Here is a 19,638-nt window from a genome sequence, read left to right as displayed (position 1 = left end):
TCCTCAAATTCAAAAGTTTGTCTTTTAAGGACTTATAATTTAGGTCTGAATTACATTTAAATATTGGTATTGATATTGGCAAAAATGATCAAAAATATCAGCATATTAGATATGCAATGTTATGCACCCCTATTTAGAAGATTATGTGTATCAATACACACTTCAAATTTACTTTTGAGGTAAGGACTAAAAATACACATCTAAAGTCCGTATTTGTCTCAAGTATGGTCACTGATGCGTAGAACTGCAGGCAAGTAAATAAGAAAAAAAAGAAGAAAATTATAAACATTTTTTCTTTCAGTATTTTTCATTTATCCAATGAAAATCTTGTGATAAAGCACAAACTAACTCCTCATAACACGTTTTTTCCATGCACTGCTCATCTGTACTATCGATACTCATACATTTTTCTTGACTAGGACGGTCAGTCATTTAGTGTATCTTTATTTTTTGGCAGTCTGTGGCATACACAGGTTATAAAAGGAAGAGCGATCCAGAGATGACACCTTTTTCCATGCCACCCACCCTCGTCTCTGTAGTTCCAGCTTTTCAAGCTCACATCCATAGTAGTGAGGGTCCAGGACAAGAAGGTAACTCCCCTTTCCCCCTGTGCACACCCCTACTATCCCCTTAGAGGAGTTATCCCTGTCCCCTCCCATCATGACCGGGGACTGATGCTTCTGAAAGTGCTGATGTAGCTCCTCCACTGCTACCTGCTCCAGCTCTGCACCTCCACCTCTAACATGGACCAGTTTACAGGGGACATCATAGAAAAAGTCCAGGACCAGAGATGCCTCAAATGTTCCAATCCACTCCTTGGAGCGGGCAAAGGAGGCTGGTTTGTCCCCCATGCTGACCAAAGCTTGTTGGATTTCAGGTATGCTTGGTGGAGGTCTGTGTTTGCCCTGAAGTGGGGACAAGTTGTGACAAAGCCAGGAAGCCATTGTTTGGACGGTGCGGTAGCCACATCCCCAGCCTCTGTCATCTGTCCCATCACAGCCGTAGTAGAAGTAGAGATAGTCTCCTGTTATCATAGAGCATTTCTCAGCATCTAAAAGAGGACAAGGAAGCCCGGTGTGCACGTTCTTTGATAAGGTTTTAGCTTTCTTCTTAACCTCTCCCTGGTCAGCTTCACTTCCGCCCCAGTCAATATCATCAGATTTCGCTCTTACATCATTTTCATCCATCTTAAGTCTCTTTTTGTCCGTATTTAGTGTCTAGTGATGTTATATTTAGTAGTAAACATCACATACTACACATCAGAATGATTCCAGCTGTTTGTAACGCGGAATATTTTACCGACTGCAGCATGGTGTAACTGCAATAACTGCCCGTCCAGTTCACTCGAGGGTTTGGGTTCCGCCTTCGCTGTTTCCAGCGCTCACAATGATGCCTGCAGGAGACCTTCGACATTGCAGTCCTGCCTGCGCACAGGTTACAAGTCGTGTCACTGAAGAGTTAAAGTAGTAAATTATCTGCGGAGAAAGAGGCATAAATAAGCAGGGCTAAATTTATATTTTAGAAGTAGATGTAGCGATTGAGTAATTCAAGTTACATCACATTTTCCCCAGGAAAAAAATAAAACGTATCTAGTCGTAACGCTGCCTGAACACGCAGTGTGCTAATGTCCCTCAGACTTTGAAGGGAGCATAGTGTGATGCGCCCTCCAGTGCACGCGGAGGGTAGCACGTCTCAACGCACCTGACAGCAATTGGTTTCCCGCTGGTTAATACTCTGCTAGCTTGTAGTTTTTCCTCAAAATTATGCCGAAGCTGGTCAAAAATACAGTTTCCACGAACCTCTTCGCGGTGGTTCTGCTTTATGTGGGATGTAGTGCAAAAACTTCAGACCTTCTTAAAGTGAAATGCGGAGAAGTCGAGATGACGATAACCGTTAACCGACTGTTTTTCGAGGAGAGAAATGTTCCGTTTAAGCCCGAGTATCTTCGACTTGGAGCAAACTCATCAAAACTGAATTTCTGTGGACCAGAGGCACAAATGTCAGAGTCAGAAATGGTCATAACTGCTGGATTACAAGAATGTGGGGCCCAGTCCAGTGTAAGAAAACTGGGTAAACTCATAGGGAAGGTGCTTTATGACATGGAGATGTTAAGCTAACGTTAACATCTACGGTAGAGTCTTTTTTTAAAAGCTCATTTACTGTAGGATGAATCCATATTTATAACACGATGCTTGTCAGACCACAACAACAGAAATTAGGCCACTGTTTAGTTCCAAAATACTTTGTGATAACATACTTTAGGAGCTTCAAATCAAGGAAACACTTAATTATTTTTCATCTTTTTAATTTTTAATTTCTTTTTTTATTGCTCCGATCCAGGTTCATGGTGATTGGCTTGTCTTTACCAACCAGCTTGTGCTGTTTCCTGCCTTGGTTTCCACCAATATAGGAGGTCTTTTAGTAAGAGTTGTCATACCTTTTGAGTGCCATTATAAAAGGTGAGGCAATGTCAGCATTTATATTTATTTTTCACAGATTGCATAAACTGTCTATGGCAGAGATACTCAACCTGTGGCTCTAAAAACACATGGCTCTTTAGTAATGATTTGTGACTCTTTTATGTCTTGATTTTAAATATTATTCCCCCAGGAAATCTTAAATAAAGGGAAACTTTGACCTTAGATATTATCCACTGCAAGTCATATTAATCAGTTTGTTTCCCACGCTTATACAGTTGGCTTTAATTTTCAACTTTTAAATTTGTCTGTATATTTCCATTGCCCTTATTTGCCATTTTTTGCCACTTTTAATCAATTTTTAATGCTTTAAGCCCACCTTTGTCACTTCTTTTTGCCACTTTTTGTCCATTTTTGCAGTTTTTGTCTTTTATTCTGCTTTTTACTATATGCAATTTCTTTCCCCATTTTTGCCCCTTTAACCCCATTTAATTAGCCACTTAATGCCACCTTTTTCCCAAAATTTTGCCACTCTTTTGTCCATTTTAGTCTCTCTTCACTCTTTTTTGTCATGTTTTTACCACTTTTTGACAATTTTTGCACCTGTGATTCATTTTTTGTCACTTCTCACCCATTTTTTTTGCTGCTTTCTGTCCTTTTTGCCACTTTTTCTTCCCCTTTATTGTCACTTTTAACCCAGTATTTGGCATTTAAGTCGATATTGCCCCCTTTCACCCTTTTTTGCTGCCTTTTGACCATTTCCCCCCCCCCTTTAACTAATTTTTTATTTCCCTTTAACCCATTTTTGCCACTTTTCACCATTGCTATTATGGCTGTTTTCAACAGTTTGGCTCTTTGGTTGAGCAGGGTTGAGTAATGCTGGTCTATGGGTTTAATTTCCTAACACTGAAACACATGTTTTTTTCATAGCAGTAAAATCAGTAGTTTCTTACTGCTTTTGTCAGCTCTCTGTAATTCCTACAAACTGTTTACTTGTGTGTGAGCACAGAAAGTGGACCGTGAGTGGAGAACCATTAACCCCAACCTGGCAACCCATGACATCAACAATTAGTGCATTTGGCCTCTTGCACTTCTCCCTTCGTACAATGAAAGGTGAATTCACTGTCAGTGTTAGAAGTCTGTATATGAAACAGTAACATGTTTATATATTTTTCTGTATGTAATATCTATGCTATTACAATGTTAATGAGAAAATATATTTGTGTTGTTATAAAGATGGCTGTTCCTCCATACATAGTTCCTCAGTGTATCAACAAGGGGAGACTCTATTTTTGGAGGCTAGTATTGAAGCCCCGCTGCACCCTCCTCTTACTCTTTATGTTGACTACTGTGTTGCTACATTGAAACCTGATCCTCTCTCCATGCCAAGCTACAAGTTCATCTCCAAGCATGGGTAAATCTTTCAAAAGAATATAAAATGTTTGACAGCTTAGCAGATGAAAGCTATTATATGACATTAGGCTTAATCTAATTACACAGCAATAATAGAATGTAAAATCTATCAGACTTATCTTAATAGCTAAGTACCACCAACATTCAGCTATTATTTGATTAGGTTTGAAGTATCATGGCAATTTATTGCCACTTATAGAGTCATGCTACCCTGTTACAGATGTCTTATGGACAGTATGCTGCCAGGCTCGTCATCAAAATTCTTCCCCCGGAAGCAGGATAACAGAATATGCTTCAGTGTCCACGCTTTCCAATTTAACAAGGAGTCTGTGAACCAGGTAATAGGGCTGTCTTGGACAGTTGTTCATTACTCACTGCAGAAAAATATTTATTTATTCAGCTCAGAGAGTTGTTTTTTTAATCAAAAGTTATTATTTCTCTTCCTAATAAATCGGCAGTGTACTGTGTTGACATTCTTTTATTTCTTAATTCACTTTAATTTTCTAAATTTATCTATCTCTCTTTTTCTAGATGTTCATCAGCTGTCACCTAAGGGCAACTCTCAAACAAATCCCACGCAGCTATCGTGATAAAGCATGCTTCTTTCAAAAACCCACTTTCAGGTTAGGCTGTCAAACTGTTGTTAACCTTCTGTGGCTAAATTACTTCATCATGATCTGACCTTCTAGTCCTGATTTTTAGTTTCAGCCCAAAGACTCCTCGAAAAGTGGTTTGATCAGATGGAGTATCATTGCTCAGCTGCATGTGTCTGTCATTCAGGTGGAGCTCAACAGAGGGAGACAATGCTTTGTGTGAGTGCTGTGACTCTGACGACTGCTTTAGTCACTCTGAAGAAATCCACACCACTGCTGGTGACAGACCTAAGGCAGATGCAGGTCTTTAAGCTTTTACGTTAACTGCAACCCTGCCGTTTTGGATGGCAATTTGAATAGTTGTTTAAAGCAAACAATAGCTTTACCACAGCAATTTTCTTATATTTTTGACAGAGAGGAGGCAGGAGGCAGATGCAACAGTCGGGCCAATTCACATCCTTTCACGGTCCCACTGGACTGGGAGTTTGTTGGTCAACCACCAGGGGACCCATCACCAACCAAACAAATAGGTGGGTACAAGGTGGTGCAGTGTTTTTAAAACTTTTTTTGCCAAAATCTCTAGACACACCATATTCATATCGATACAAAATAGACAAACAATCAGATAAAGGGGAGAGGTTTCTGGGGCCCAGCCACCGGGGGGTGGCAAAAGTGGGTAAAAGGTGGCTGAACGGTGGCAAAAATTGGTCTAAAAGTGACAAAAAAAAACATGGCAAAATTGGGAAAAAGTGGCAAGACAGTCAAAAATGGGCAACATTTGGCTTAAGGGACCAAAAAATAGGTTAAAAGTGGCAAAAATGGGTTAAAAGTGGCCAAAAAGGGTCAAATGTGATTGTGAAAATATGGTAAAAATGGGTAAAAAGTGATTTAATAAATGGGAAAAGTGGCCAAACAAAGGCAAGTGAATGAAATTGTCAAGAAGGTGGCAAAAAATGGGTTGAAAGTTTCAAAATAGGTTACAAGTGGCAGAAAAATAGCAAAAAGAGTGAAAGTTGCTTAATGGTGGTAAAAAGGGGTTAAAAGTGATGAAAAAAATGGCAAAAATGTCCAAATGATAGCAAAAGTAGGCAAAAATGGCAAAAAAAAGGGTTAAATGTGGCAAAAAGTTCCAAAAATTTGCAAAAATGGGTCAAAAGTATTAAAAAAAGTTGTGAAACTGCAAAAAAGCAGCAAAAATGGTTTAAGTTGTCAAAGTAAGTGGCAGAATGGGTAGAAAAATTGGTTAAAAGTTACATGAATTAATTATGTCACACCAATTTCAACTCAATTATAGCTTGCCAAATGAGGTAACTGTTAGCCAGGATGCTAGCACCAATGCTACTGATCCAACACACATACACTGATCATCAATATATCACAGCTGGGGAGGACCCCTACTCTGGAGTTTTTCAGGAGCCCAGCCAGATCCCCAAGGCACCCACGGATTTACCTCAAGGCACACTAGTGTGCCATGCCACACCATTTGAGAACCACTGATTTAGTGACACACCGTGAGGTTGAAAACTAAGCATCCATCTCATACTGATTTCCCCTAAATCACTGTAACAGTTAATTTTTTTGCATTAAAATGCATAGTTAAGAGCCATGAATGGCAAGCAACTAAGTAGCTCCACAGATTTATTCTTCAATGTAGTATCAAAACCTGTTAAAAATCCTTGGATCTGACAAGTTTTTGCAGCTTTGCATCAACCGTTTACTACAGTCATCACAAATTCATCCAGACACACACATCTAAATATGGTCAGAAAATGCTGAGGAAAAAGACACTGGGTGGAAGATTTAAATCATATTATTTAAAGATGAGAGGCTTTGTTGTCCCTGGCACCAAGACAAGGACACATTACAGCAGAGAACACACTAGACAGTGAGGGTTTTGTTTTGCAAATTATCATATTTGGGGATTTGGGTGTCTCCCTGAGGAAGAGGTTCAAACTGTCCTCCTGGGTGATGGTGTCCTCGTGTTCAGAGAAGTCCACAAATGCAGTTTATTTGCAGCTGTGATGCTCTTTTTGTACAGTCTGTTTCAACATTTGGCATCTGCACTGCTGATAGCTATAGTATAGTAGTTGAGCTTTTAGCCTGTGGTGACTGTTGTGAAGTACAGACCCATATCCCATGAGTCATGTTGCCCACCTCCACTGGCCACTTGTTGTCTTCAATTGAGGAGTCTGCTCAATCAAGCCAGAACTCCATGAGGTTTTTTTTTACTTGCCAATATACCACTGTTATCCGTAAATACAGGATTATGACCCAATGAGAGCAAAAATCCTTCCAAACCCCATCATCTTGGTCTGCATTGCTAATGTTTGTACTATAATTGTCACACCATGATCATGAGTGGTGGTAGGGGAGCTAGTATGAGCATTGTCACTACCTGGAGCCTGCGTGTACGGAGCCTGGGTCTGTTGAAGGTGGCATATGCTGTTGAGGCTGTGTGGGCCACGTGGTAAGAAAGGTAAGATGATGTCTCTGTGATGGCATGGTGGGTGGCGAGAGCCAGCATGGAGGGGGGTGGCTCTGGGACGCTGGAGATCACTGTTCAGCCCTCTGGAGGTGTCATGGGACTAATTGGGCGAAACACCGACGAAGGACGGTTCCCACTCGACAACCCTGGTGAAGTGCGGGTTAATTGCGATCCATCGGTCTGCAGAGTTGACTGTTTGCATGTTTTTGAGCAACGAAGCAGCTTCTTGCAATTCACAAACTGGTCAGGTTGTGCTCTCTGTGTGAAGGCAGCGGCTGCACTCTTAGTCATGATGGCAGATGTCTTAGCATTTATCCTAGCATACGGTCACACAGACATATAGGATGCAGCTAGATTAATAGATAATAAAAGTGTGTGTTATAATTAGGGCTGAATGATTTGGGAAAATAGTCTAATTGCGATTTTTTTTTTAGCCAATACTGTGATTGCAATCTAATATGTGATATTTTCCTAAGTTCCTCATCTCATTTATTTTCCTACAAAAACAAGCAATAATTCACTCTATACTATAACAACACAATATTAGATTAAACTAAGGCTGAAAATTTTTGAAAAAAATATCTGATTGTAATGATTTTGACTCAGTTTGCAAACTGGATATGTACTGTTGCAATAAAGGTAATGATAATTTTTATATCATTCTCATAGTTAACAAGAAAAACATACATACACATATACATACATTTTTTATACATTATTTTAAAAATATGCCCCTGGAATGATTGCATGATGCAATATGTAATGCATAATGTCTCTGCCTCAAAAAAAAAAACAAAAACACATTAAACTGGTATTTTGACAGGTTAAAGAAATATTGCACCTCCTGTGATTTGAAAATTGCCTCAGACCATATTGGGATTTAATGTCTTTTGCAATTAATTGCCCAACCCTAATTTTAATCCCTATTTTACGGTAAGCACTAAACTCGTAGTTAATTTTAGAATTATAATGTATGGCTGGGATCTAAAGCCGTTGTTTTTACTTTGACTGATTTAAATTCCTCTCAGTGCAAACACCTGTTTGACAGATTTGTGTGCCATTTCAGACAGACCATATCTGCACCATGCATCATGATGGCCTTTTTTTGACACAGATTCTTAAATAAATTTGCTCAAAAAATGAACCCCCGAGGACATTTTCAGATATTTAAGAAAATAAAACCTGCTATATGAGGCTGAGGCTGCATGCATACCCAAATAAACAGAGAGTAGCATAAGAATAAGACGACTATACAGCTATGTAACGTATGTGCTTCATGTCCCATGTCTGCAACAGAAGGACTTTCCCAGTCTTTAGAGATACTGTGACAGAGCAGTACTTCTTAAATATCAGGACTACATCATTTATGGATCTAAAAATCTAAACATTGCTCAAAAATGTTTCTAGAGAAGCGAGAATATTGTACTTCAAAAAGTTGAAACTGTGCAGTTATGGTTCCAAAACAGATTAAATATCCAGATTTAGGGGTTAGTATTACAAACAGTCCTGTGACTGACCACTCAAACAGTTATTTATATTTTAGGCATGGTTGCATCAGTTGAAGGTAGGTTGTTGTCATTTTTGCATTGAAAGTTATTATTCCTGTGCTGAGGTGTTTCTGGATTGTACAAATTTACTTTATAATTTATGGGACTAGCCCCTTTTTCCTTGTGGTGACTTAATGGGAGATGAAAAGAGAGGCGCAATCTTGACACCATTCATAATGTGGTTGTTCTATACTATAGATACTATTCATGAGTCACAAAGAGGAGGAGCTGACTTCAGCATGAACCCTGGCCAAGATTTATTCCACAGTTCAGGAAACAAACAAAGCTTTAACTGTTGCCTGCCTACAGGTCAGTGCAAATTCTGATGCACTACTTTGGAGTATCCCTCAACATTAATGTTTATTTTGTTTATTGTTGCATCCTGAAAAAATCAAGTTTGCCTCCCTGAACTTAGATCTGCAGGAAAACATTGTGATGTGCATATGAACAACTCAATATTGCAAAAACCTTTTATGGGGGGATAAGCAAAAATTAAAGACAAGACATTAACTATAATCCTCAGTTGTTTATGTTGAGCACAAGAGCTAAGTTTACATTTTTTTTTATGTCTCTCCTGAATCCAAACAGCTTTTTTTTTTTTTTTTTAACCTCTGAATTAGCCTCAATTAAAGTTCAAGTAGTTGACAGCATTAGCCTTCTCTGACCCCCCAATAAATTTTTTTAAGGTCTAGCACCGAGGCCTCCATGTCATGTAAATTATACAGTGCCATGAAAAGTATTTGCCCTCTTTCTGATTCCTGATTTTTTTTGGATATTTATCACACTGAAATGTTTTGAATCATCAAACCAATTTTGATATTTAACATCGACGACCCAAGTAAATACAAAATGTAGTGTCTGAATAATTATTTAATTTTTTAAGGGAGTAAAAAAATCCAAACCTATCTGGCCCTATGTGAAAAAGTAATTGCTCCCTTGTTAAATCATCAGTTAACTGTAATTAACCACAGTTCTTGGAAAGCTGAGTTCAGTTTCAATGGCCACACCCAGGCCTGATTACCGCCAGATTTGTTGAATGAAGAAATCCCTTAAATAGAAGCTGTCAGACAAAGTGAAGTAGGCTACAAGAGCTCAGAAACAAACACATTATGCACCATCCAAAGAAATTCATTAACAAATGAGAAACAAAGTGATTGAAATCTATCAGTCTGGAGAAGGTTACAAAGCCATTTCCAACGCTTTGGGACTCCAGCAAACCACAATCAGAGCCATTATCCATAAATGGAGAAAACTGGGAACTGTGGTGAACCTTCCCCGGAGTGGTTGGCCAACCAAAATGACTCCAAGAGTGCAACAACAACTCATCCAGGAGGTCCCAGAAGAACCCAGAACCACATCCAAAGACCTGCAGGCCTAACTGGCCTCAGCTGAGGTCAGAGTTTATGACTCAGCCATAAGAAAGACACCGGGCAATGATGGCATCATGGAAGAGTTCCAAGGTCAAAACCACTGCTGACAAAAAAAGAACACAAAGGCTCTTCTCACATTTGCCAAAAAACATCCTGATGATCCCCAAGACTTTTGGAGAAATATTAAATATATTTTTTTACACCCTTAAAACATAAAATAATCATTCAGACACTGCATTCTGTATTTACCTGGGTTGACTTTGTGAGATATTAAAATTGGTTTGATGAACCGAAACATTTAAGTGTGATAAATATGCAAAAAAAAAAAAAGGTCAAAATCAGAGAGGGGGCAAACACTGTGTGCATAAAATCTGACCTTTGAGACATTTTTTCTGAATCCTCAAAAAGAAATAGCAATTATTTATATAATCCTAGCTTCAGCAAATCATGACTAAAAATCGTCAAATCAAAGATTTGTATGAGGAAAGTCACATAACTGATAAGATAGGGTTTTTTTGTAGATTTGTAAAGTTAGATGCAAGATGTTAGGTCCAAGAACTGGCCTTTTAAGGATAAGTCTACTTACAGGTATTCTAATCACTGCGGTCGATGCCATGTTCACAAGAGGAAATTAGTCATATCTAATTAGGAACCTACGAGGGAAGACAACCTTAAACTTTCTAGTCTGACTCAAATCTAAAGGACAGGTTGATGGTTTACATGAAGGGTTTGTTGAATTTAGCTCAAAAAGATGGCCAGCTGAAGTCAAATTCATGAGTTCAATACTTGAGTTCTGCTCTTTCTACAATATCAAAATATTGGCAACAGTTCAATGAATCATAAAACCTCTACAGTGCATTAGCAAAGTATTCAGACCCCCTTCACTTTTTCCATTTTGCTGTGTTGCAACCTGATGCTACAGTAAAAAAAAAACCTCTATATATTCTCAATCTACACTCAGTACCCCATCATGACAAAGTGAAAACAGAGTTTTAGATTTTTTTTTCTTTTTTGCAAATTTGTTAAGAATAAAAAACTAAAATTTCACAGTGACAAAAGTATTCGGGACCTTTGCAAAACACTTGAAATTTAGCTCAGATGCCTTCCACTTCTCCAAATACTTGCTGTGGTGTTGCTTAGCCTTGATTGGAGTCTGCCTGTGGTAAATGAAATTTTACATGACAGGAAAGACAAATACCTCTCTGTGGAAGGCCTCACAGCTTACAATTGCATATCAGAGCAAAAACCAAGCAATGAGTTTAAAGGAACTGTCTGCAGAGCTCAGAGACAGGACTGTTGAAAGGCAAAGTTCTGGGGAAGGCTACAAAAAATTCTGTTGCACCGAGGGTTCCCAAAAGCAGAATTCTGTTCCAGAATTCTTAAATGGAAGAAGCTTGGCACAATCATGACTTTACCAAGAGCTGGTCATCTGGCCAAACTGAGCAATCAAGGGAGAATGGTCTTAGTAAGAGAGGTGACCAAGATCCTGAGGGCCACTGTGACTGAGCTCCAGAGATCCTGTGTGAGGATGGGATAAAGTTCCAGAAGCTTGACCATTACTGCAGCGCTCCACCGATCTGGGCCTATGGCAGAGTGGCTAGACATAAGCCTCTCCTCAGTGCAAAACACATGAAAACCCACTTCGCTTTCCCATGGAGTTTTTTTTGGTTTTGTTGACTTTCAAACAGAGAAAAATTGATAAAAGTGAATGGAGCCTGAATACTTTCTGTATACACTGTATATCAGTAGTTGCTTGAGAGATGTGTCTCCTATTGCTACTTTCTAACTAGGTAGTTGCTAACCTTGCAGAGCTAATTGGATTGGCCAGATTTCATGCCTGTCATCAGGTCGATCCATCTTGCAACACTCCAATCTGAAACAGTTGTGCCAGGTCTGAGAACAGGCTGGACCAATCGACATTATTGAAAGAGAACAAGGCAGTATGGACGGGTTTTATTTATACTGGAAGTCACTAGCAATGGCTGCTGCCAGTGTAGCGATCAGCTTGGATGTAGCATAGCTGCAGTTTTATCGGGACTGGACCATATTTTTTTTTTATTAAAAGAAAAGCAGAGAAATGCACTGAGAGGTTTTCTCGCCAAAAAGAGGTTTCGCTCTTCTCCTGACCTACCTCATCATAAGTTTGCTAGAGTTATATTTGGGGTTTAGTTGTATTGCAATCCACTATTGAAACTCTTAACTCCAGTGAAGCTTTAGGAGCAGTTTGATTGGATATGGACACCAAAGAACTACACTCAAAGCCTTTCTTGGCGGAGAAGATATTTGTGCTCTTCCCCTGACTGGACAAGTTTGTCCGTTGCAGTGAATATATGAAACAGTCTATCTGGTGTGTCAGGTTAGCTAGTTAGCTGGCATGGTAACTTCAGAGACAAAGAGGTGTTGGCGCAATAGGTCATCATTCACCTGTAGTAACTTCAATATCTATGTACTAGGCGGCAGTAGCTCAGTTTGGAAGGACTTGGGCTGGGGATCGGAGGATCCCGGTCAGACCATATCTGGACTTTGGCCTGGTGGCTGCAGAGGTTCCAGGTCATGTCCTGAGCACTGCCGACATGCCCTTGAGCAAGGCACTGAACCCCCAACAGCTTATGGCAGCACTTCAATGAGAGCAGCAAGGCCATCACTCTGACGTCCCTCCATTAGTGCATGTCCATGAGGATCCTGTTTGTACATGTGTATTTGCATGTAACTCAGCCTATGTGTGTGTAGCATCTATAACAATAGAGTGTAAACTGTGAATTTCCCTTCGGGGATTAATAAGGTATGTTGACACTACATACTTAAGTAGCGTCACTAGTAGAGTCCATTGTTTTTCTTATCAACTACAATGAATATTTCATAAAAGAAAACAAATGTTGGTCTAACAGGTTTATTTTTATACAAGCTTCCTAACATTTGCAAAGCTCTTAAAAGGAGCCCTGCATGATCAGACAAATTCACCTTACTGGGTAGATAGTTGTGTCTCCTGTTTGTATATTGAGCCAAAAACTCACTCTATCTCTGCGTTTTGAGTAAATTTGAACTGATAAACCCATCAGGAGGCTGCCATGTTCTGGTCTGCACAAGTATTGTGACATCACTTAGTGACAGCACTCCCCACCTAACCGTGCTATGCCTTAACCAGCTGTTTCAGACCGACAGCCTGCATGAGGGCTGCATCCCACACGCTGATACACATGTCTCATGCATGGATAGTTATAGGATTTGAGGTTTCATCTATTTATGCCATGCACCACAAGTGGTTATCAGTCAAAATAGATGGAAAATGATAAATAGAGAGCCTTATTTACCTTGCTGTAGCAAATATGTACATCCACATTGGTAGAATATGTTTGAAATCTGTTTCTTGACAAACCTGATAATGGCTTGGAGCTAAAATGAGTCGGTCAATTATGTTGTTTTATAAACTTTACTATTTGTGAAGCAAACTGTTTCTACATGGTACTACATGCCAGAGGTAAAGTTAGACACAGTACAAAAACACTTGAGGTTTGTGCTTTTCAAAGTAAAAGCCCGTCGTAGTAACCTTGCAAAGCAGATGGATGCACCCATTTCCGTGTTTGATGGTGAATCCATTGGCAAAGCTCCCATCTGAACAGTTTGGGCCTGGTTAGGAAGTGACAGGACCAATCAGCATCAAGGGGCAGTACTTTCAGACATGGCAGAGTCAGGACGTGGGCAACAAGAGGCTGGTGCAGTTATGGCAGAAGAGTTTAGCGTGGATGCTGTCAAAGCGCCAATTTTATCAGAACTTGATGAAATTTCTTCATTAAAAGAAGAACAACGAACAGCAGTGAGTCGTTCTCTTGTCAAAAACGACATAAGTCGTGTACTGACATGTCTACAGTCGCCATGGTTCGTGTTATGCAGTTCTCTATGGAGTTTACTCCTCAATAGCGGCTATGTCACGTGTTTCGTTGCTCTGATTGGCCCGTAAAGACGTGACCAACAGAACATTCATCCAGTCACCGTCCCAAGTTTTTTTCACAGGCTCTGCCCTTTCCCAAACACCGTCTATGGAGGGTTTACCAGATGTATGTGTGAAACAAATTTATCAGGCATGCCAGGTTACTGCCTCAGCATTTCTTTGGAGAAACTCCCTTCATTTGTATGTAATGCTTTTATTTTGAAAAGGCCACATGCTGACTGGCCTTGTTTGAAGGTTTGGTAAATAGTCTCTTATGAATCGGGCCCAGAAAAGGTTGCCAGTGCCTGGCTGTGTCTCCATCTTTTGCTATTAAGGATCACAGTTTCTACATATGCTACCTGTGGTAGGGAAGCATCTCTCATTCCTTTGAGCAGGTTTGGGGTAACAGGGTCGGGATCAGCCAGATATGTTGATGCATATCCAATGGGGTTGTAGTTTTGGATGCCTTCTACCTTATTGTTGAGTTTAGCTTTGTAACTTGATAGGACAAGCTTATCTATTTCCTTGTGGCAGATTTCAGCTAACTCAGGTTTCTTCTTCAACTGCCATTCGGATCGATGAAGGAGGGGCATCACTGGCTCTTTGGGTGTCTGGAGTTTTGGGGCATTTTTGACTCACCACACGGGGATTGCATCAAGTTTTACTTCAGCTAGCTTGACTCTAGTGGTTCTTTTTTCAAGTAGTCGCAGATCCTTATGATCCTGTTTTGATCTAGTGATCAGCTTCTCATGTCTGTAGGGGAGGATTCCTACCTGCCAGAGCTTCACATTTCGTTTCTTTTCAGTATAAGGGTTGACTGTGGATGTGAACAAGCACTGTGGTGTATCCTGTGCTCCTGTAAGAGATGTAGGTCCCTGGAGTGCCCATCCAAGTTTGGTGTGTACTGCAACAGGAGCTCTCTTTATGGGTCCGAAAGGGTGACGAACAGGTTCAGTAGGAGTAATGAGGTGAGGATTATCTGTTCCAATAAGGATTTGAGGTTGTACATTTGTAAAGGCACTCAAAGGAATGTCATAGAGATGGAAAAAGAGTTGCTTTAACTTGTTGATGGGGTACGTCTGTTTTACCAATGAGAGCCTATCAGATGTAAATGCCCCTTCTATATCATATGTTTTTTGTGGCCTGACATGCTTCAACTATACACTGAATCAAGCCACTTGCAGGGAGTTTTATCACTTTAAAACTTAGGATGAATGACAGGGCTTTGACAGCAAGGAGACAAAGCCAACATGCAACAAACTTGCACCTGGTAACAAAGCTGTGATGGTGCGTGCTGTAGCAAACATTTGTAGCAAACAAATTTTACTAAAAATGCAGATCTCTAGTGAGTGTTTTTGTCAGTCTACAGTTACGAGATGCAGATATTTATCCAATTAGGTGAATTTGTCTGAACATGTCGGATTCCTTTTCACATTAGATTGATGCAGTGTGTTTGGGTTTTAAAAAAAAAAGCACTTGTTGCATTTTTGACCGTCGAAACACCATGAGAAAATTACTGCGTTTTGACGGTCAAATTTTATTTTAGATGTAGAAATCATTAATGTTAAAGATACATTTTAAGAAGGATATTTTGTCACAGTGAAAACAGGTGGTTTATTTGGATACTAAACAATGAGGCAATATTGGAATATTATCCACGTTTACAATCGAAAGTGACAGCAAGAGGGAAAAGGGCAAATGAGTTGAGTGTAGATTGAAGACTTTCTGCACCTCCTGTCTTTATGGTGCTCTTCTAATAAGATAATTACTACATTTTAGACTACTGCCATATTCAGGCTTCTGCTAACAGTAAGATGTCATTTTTACCTTTTGATCTAGAAATGAGTAATTACAGAAATATTTTGATGAAAGAAAGCTAAAATCAATTTGTGCATTTCTAAGTATTTTTTTTTTATTTATGTCCACGTAGTATATTTTGGGAATGCAAAGCCTGTCGTTAAAAGCTGTATAGTACATTCAGGGTCAGCTAGTCAGGAAATAGCAGGCGCGACAGCCAAAAGAGGGGGGTGGGGGCTTGAAGTGGAAATGGCAAGCTATGAGAGGCCCATTAGATAACAGAAGGTGAGACAAGAGACAGCTAGGCCGTATGAAAAATGAGAGAACACATGCCGCAAGAAAGATGAGAGAACCCAAACAGGAGTGAAAAAACTAATCTGTCACAGAGCAAAATGACTTAGGAAATATCTGAACACATAAGAGAAATGATCTATGATTTAAGAAATAGTGATCAGAAAGATAAATAGTGCAATATTCAAGGCTGGTGTGCTTTTGTCTTTTATTTAAGAAAATTATTTATAAATGAACTGCACCTAAGAAGAACATCAGGCATGAGTAATTGGTTTGGGGATTTGAAATTAAAATTTGGAGCAGTGTTGAATTCACAGGCTAAAATTGTAAGTCAACTACTTGTTAAAACAAGGAAGCAAGATTAAGACTAGCAAAAAACAGATCTTTGATGATAAAAAACTGTGAGAAAAAAATTAAGTTTCCAACAAGAAGATTAAAACTAGACTTAATTTTTAGTGAGGGACTGTCAGACATAAAAAATTCCTGATATTTCCCCACTGTGCATATTTAGTAAGTCAGTATTTTCATCAGTATATTTCCAATAGATCAAGGCTATGATAGCACATTAATATGAGTGTCTTAAGTTCACATTAATTTTACAACATGGCTGTTTAAATTTGATATTAATGATGTGACTAAAAGTTTAGACCAAAATGTAAGGATTTTTAATCGGCTCTCACTGGGCTAAAATGATTTTGAGATTTTGTCAACCAAAACTACAAAGGGTGAAACATTTCTAAATTGTGAATAAAACTAAAGAATATTTACCTGTAAAGACCAAGACTAAATTCACAATAGCTGCCAAAATTAACACTGTTTTTGAGGTAATTTCTAAGAAGTCCTTCCCTAAAATTTCATGCCAAATTAATTATACTCCATCCATCCAATAGGATCCAGCTTGACATGTGAGGGCAAAAGTTCTAAATGCTTTCAGCGTAGCCAAAGAGATCTTAAAACAGCCCTATTTAAGCTGCGTTTCCATTACCCTAAGGGTAAATGCACAAAATCAGAATAGCACAATAAAAAACCGGTAATGGAAATACCTGAATAACCAGAAATCTCTCAAACATCGCTAAAAAGATTTTACGCTCTCATGAGAAGGTTTTTCAGACGTTTCGATATAGAAATATATTGCAAAAGTGCAATGGGAACACTTTTTCCACATCGACACTAGCGTAACAGGATGTAACATACGGTGTCACATGACCAGCTCACCCTGGGAAAACGTGGCGTGGTACGTGTGGACAGAAGAAGAGACGAGACTTTTCTTAACATCATACTAACACGCTCATGCATGGCTTTTTTTGCCATACATTCAGACTTTGCCTCTGAACTATCATCCGTCGCCATCCGTCATCCAGCCAACAGCTGTAGATGTAACCATAACCATATCAACACGCAACAGGTTTTGAGCGTCCATCTTCCTTGCAGCGGAGTCTCGCAAGATGAGGAATTGCAAGGCTCATGCCCAAAACTCCCTTCAATGGAAACACATTTAAAGCACAATTGTACTTAGTCAAAATGTAAGAAATATCTCTTTTATTTTGCGAAAAGCTGTAATGTGTCTTTGTAATACTGGCATGTGGAACATTTTTGCAAAAACACTGAAAATAGCACTCTGTATCAAATCAGTAAATCTTTATGGACTGGAAGATATGCAGACCTGACCTGTCAGCATTTAAGGAGAATAAGCAGGTAGCCTAAGGTGTACACAGTTGTACTGAAAGCCAGTAGCAATGGCTGCCACCGGATGTAGCTCTAGTATAGAGGCAGAGTGTAGTTATACTTTGAGCAGTTATATACAATGGCTGCTGCCTATGTAGCCATAGTAAAGTGGCAGTTTTATAAGAACTAACCCTAACCCTAACCCCTAACCCTGGACCAGATTTTTTTATTAAATCAAGAGCAGAGAACCGCACTATAAATTGCTCTAAGTAGAAATGTTTTTCACTTCTCCCAACCAGCTGCAGCATGAGTTTTATCCACCAACAAACTCCATTGTTCATAAAATATGGCAGCGCCTTTCTGTCAAGCTCAGGTCACAACTAGAGTGTTCATTCAATCACCTTCCAAGAATTATTTTTAAAAGTCCCGCCCTGTCCGGTCTATTTATGTGTCAGGTTCATAAGTAGTAGTGTCATTAAATATGTTAAGTAGAGAATCATGAGTAATGTGATGATCTACATTTTTTTAAAAAAAGGTACCTATTTACTGTGTAATGCATTACTTTGAGCAACTACCCCAACACTATTTATGCTAAAATTTTCCCAAATATTTCCGTCACCCACTGGTGTGTAGGTGGTAACTGGTGAAAAACAAATGTTAGTGCACTTAAGTACTAAAACAGGAGTGTCAAACTCAATCACAGCAGGGGCCGGATTCTGAATTTAGGTCTTACCTGCTGAACAGGGTCAACATTTAACCATAAAGCAATGGCTAGAAGTCTTTTTTATACATTGTATCAGTTGCACTGTAATTAAATGCAACAATACCTATGTATTGTTCCTGACAAATAAACTTGTAAATAAAAAAAGTAAACAGTGAACCTCGTTTAACCAATAATGAACTATGGGGAAAAACTTAGCTCTGATAAGAAATGATTTTGACATAGAAAAAGTCAAAATGGGGGAGCAGGTGGCCTAGTGATTTAAGGCGCTCCCCATGTACGCGGGCGGCCCGGGCTCAAATCCGGCCTGAGGCCCTTTACCGCATGTCTCTCCCCCACTCTTGACCCTGTTTCCAGCTCTATCCACTGTCCTCCTCTATCTAATAAAGGCACAAAAATGCCCCAAAATAAATCTTGAAAAACAAAAAAAAAAAGGAAGAAAGAAGAAGAAAAAGTCAAAATGAAGTTTGAAAGGTTCAAAATCTGAGATAAATGTTAAACTTCTTAGTTCTAAAGGTCAAAACATGAAATTAAAAGTCAAAAGCACGAGTTAAAATATTTTAAACTGAGTCTGAAATGTCAAAATATGTGATTAAAAGTCAAAGTTAGCAATTGGAAAGGTTTAAAAGGTGAGATGAAATTCAAATAATGAGGTTAAAAGGTGAAAATACTACTAAAAAATTTAAGCTGTGGATTGAAAAAGTCAAAATATAGATTGAAAGTCCATTGTGAGATGCAAAATTGAAAAAATGAAATGAAAACACAAATTAATTTCTTTTCCGACATTCTTAACTTTTTAATCTAGTTATTTTACTCTGTATTTTTTTATTTTTTTTAAGACTTGGTCAGAATATTTTAAATCAGCAAGGCTAAGTTTACATTTTTATACTTGAGGAAATGTGCAGACCCCATACCAACTAATAAAAATATATGATCTGGCGGGCAGGGTACAGCATTACAAAGGGTCATATTTGGCCCCTAGGCCTTGAGTTTGACACCCCTGTGCTAAAACATAATTTCCATCCTCTGAAATTTATTTTTTCCTCTTTGTAGGTCACTGGATGTCTTTACCAGCTGCTCATGTTTGCATCTGCTGTTATTTTTATACTCCTATTCTACACAAGCATACTTGGGGACTACTACTACTACTACTACTACTACTTTATCATATATTTGTAATCCTAGATTATTCCTACCCTGTTAATTTCTTTTTAAAAAGAGTAATAAAGAATGAAAGTATCTGACATTTTGGCAGTTTATACCTGCTAAATATCACCATTTTCACTTTGCCATTATTATCATGTTTAGCACTCTGGTAACAGTATGAAGTCCAAATAAGATTTGCTTTTAAAGTACTGCCTTTCATAGCAGATAGCATGGCTGTGGACTCCCATCTTTAACTGCTACTTGA

General features: G+C 38.9%; 2 protein-coding genes across 4 annotated transcripts in view; one reads left to right on the top strand and one right to left on the bottom strand.

The window, feature by feature from the left end:
- Window positions 1-296: 296 nt before the first annotated feature.
- ufsp1 (UFM1-specific peptidase 1 (non-functional)) lies at window positions 297-1,735 on the bottom strand. The gene is made up of 2 exons (XM_041778820.1): window positions 1,702-1,735; window positions 297-1,475 (listed from the first exon to the last, which is right to left on the bottom strand). The coding sequence occupies exon 2, from the start codon at window positions 1,185-1,187 to the stop codon at window positions 444-446; it is 744 nt and encodes a 247-aa protein (XP_041634754.1). The 5' UTR covers window positions 1,188-1,475; window positions 1,702-1,735; the 3' UTR covers window positions 297-443.
- LOC121504171 (zona pellucida sperm-binding protein 3-like) overlaps window positions 1,693-19,638 on the top strand; it is a 35,079-nt gene continuing 17,133 nt past the window's right edge. Inside the window, exons 1-9 of one of the 3 annotated variants that reach the window (XM_041778816.1) lie at window positions 1,693-2,057; window positions 2,341-2,459; window positions 3,427-3,530; window positions 3,654-3,831; window positions 4,051-4,168; window positions 4,362-4,453; window positions 4,611-4,726; window positions 4,838-4,953; window positions 19,281-19,432. In XM_041778816.1, the coding sequence (XP_041634750.1) occupies window positions 1,764-2,057; window positions 2,341-2,459; window positions 3,427-3,530; window positions 3,654-3,831; window positions 4,051-4,168; window positions 4,362-4,453; window positions 4,611-4,726; window positions 4,838-4,953 (1,137 nt within the window). In that variant the 5' untranslated portion in view covers window positions 1,693-1,763 and the 3' untranslated portion in view covers window positions 19,281-19,432. Of the gene's footprint in view, window positions 2,058-2,340; window positions 2,460-3,426; window positions 3,531-3,653; window positions 3,832-4,050; window positions 4,169-4,361; window positions 4,454-4,610; window positions 4,727-4,837; window positions 4,954-17,160; window positions 17,189-19,280; window positions 19,433-19,638 lie in introns of those variants that run through there. The other 2 variants (XM_041778817.1, XM_041778818.1) reach the window with 2 other exon arrangements.

The sequence above is a fragment of the Cheilinus undulatus genome, linkage group 22, assembly GCF_018320785.1.
Source record: "Cheilinus undulatus linkage group 22, ASM1832078v1, whole genome shotgun sequence".
In the NCBI taxonomy this organism is placed as follows: domain Eukaryota; kingdom Metazoa; phylum Chordata; class Actinopteri; order Labriformes; family Labridae; genus Cheilinus; species Cheilinus undulatus.
The sequence above is the reverse complement of the archived record's forward strand: the minus strand, read 5'-3'. Positions and strand labels throughout refer to the sequence as shown.

What these genes read in the sequence shown, in the direction of transcription:
- ufsp1 (XM_041778820.1), bottom strand. Translation starts at nt 1,187, where the DNA reads ATGGATGAAAATGATGTAAGAGCGAAATCTGATGATATTGACTGGGGC.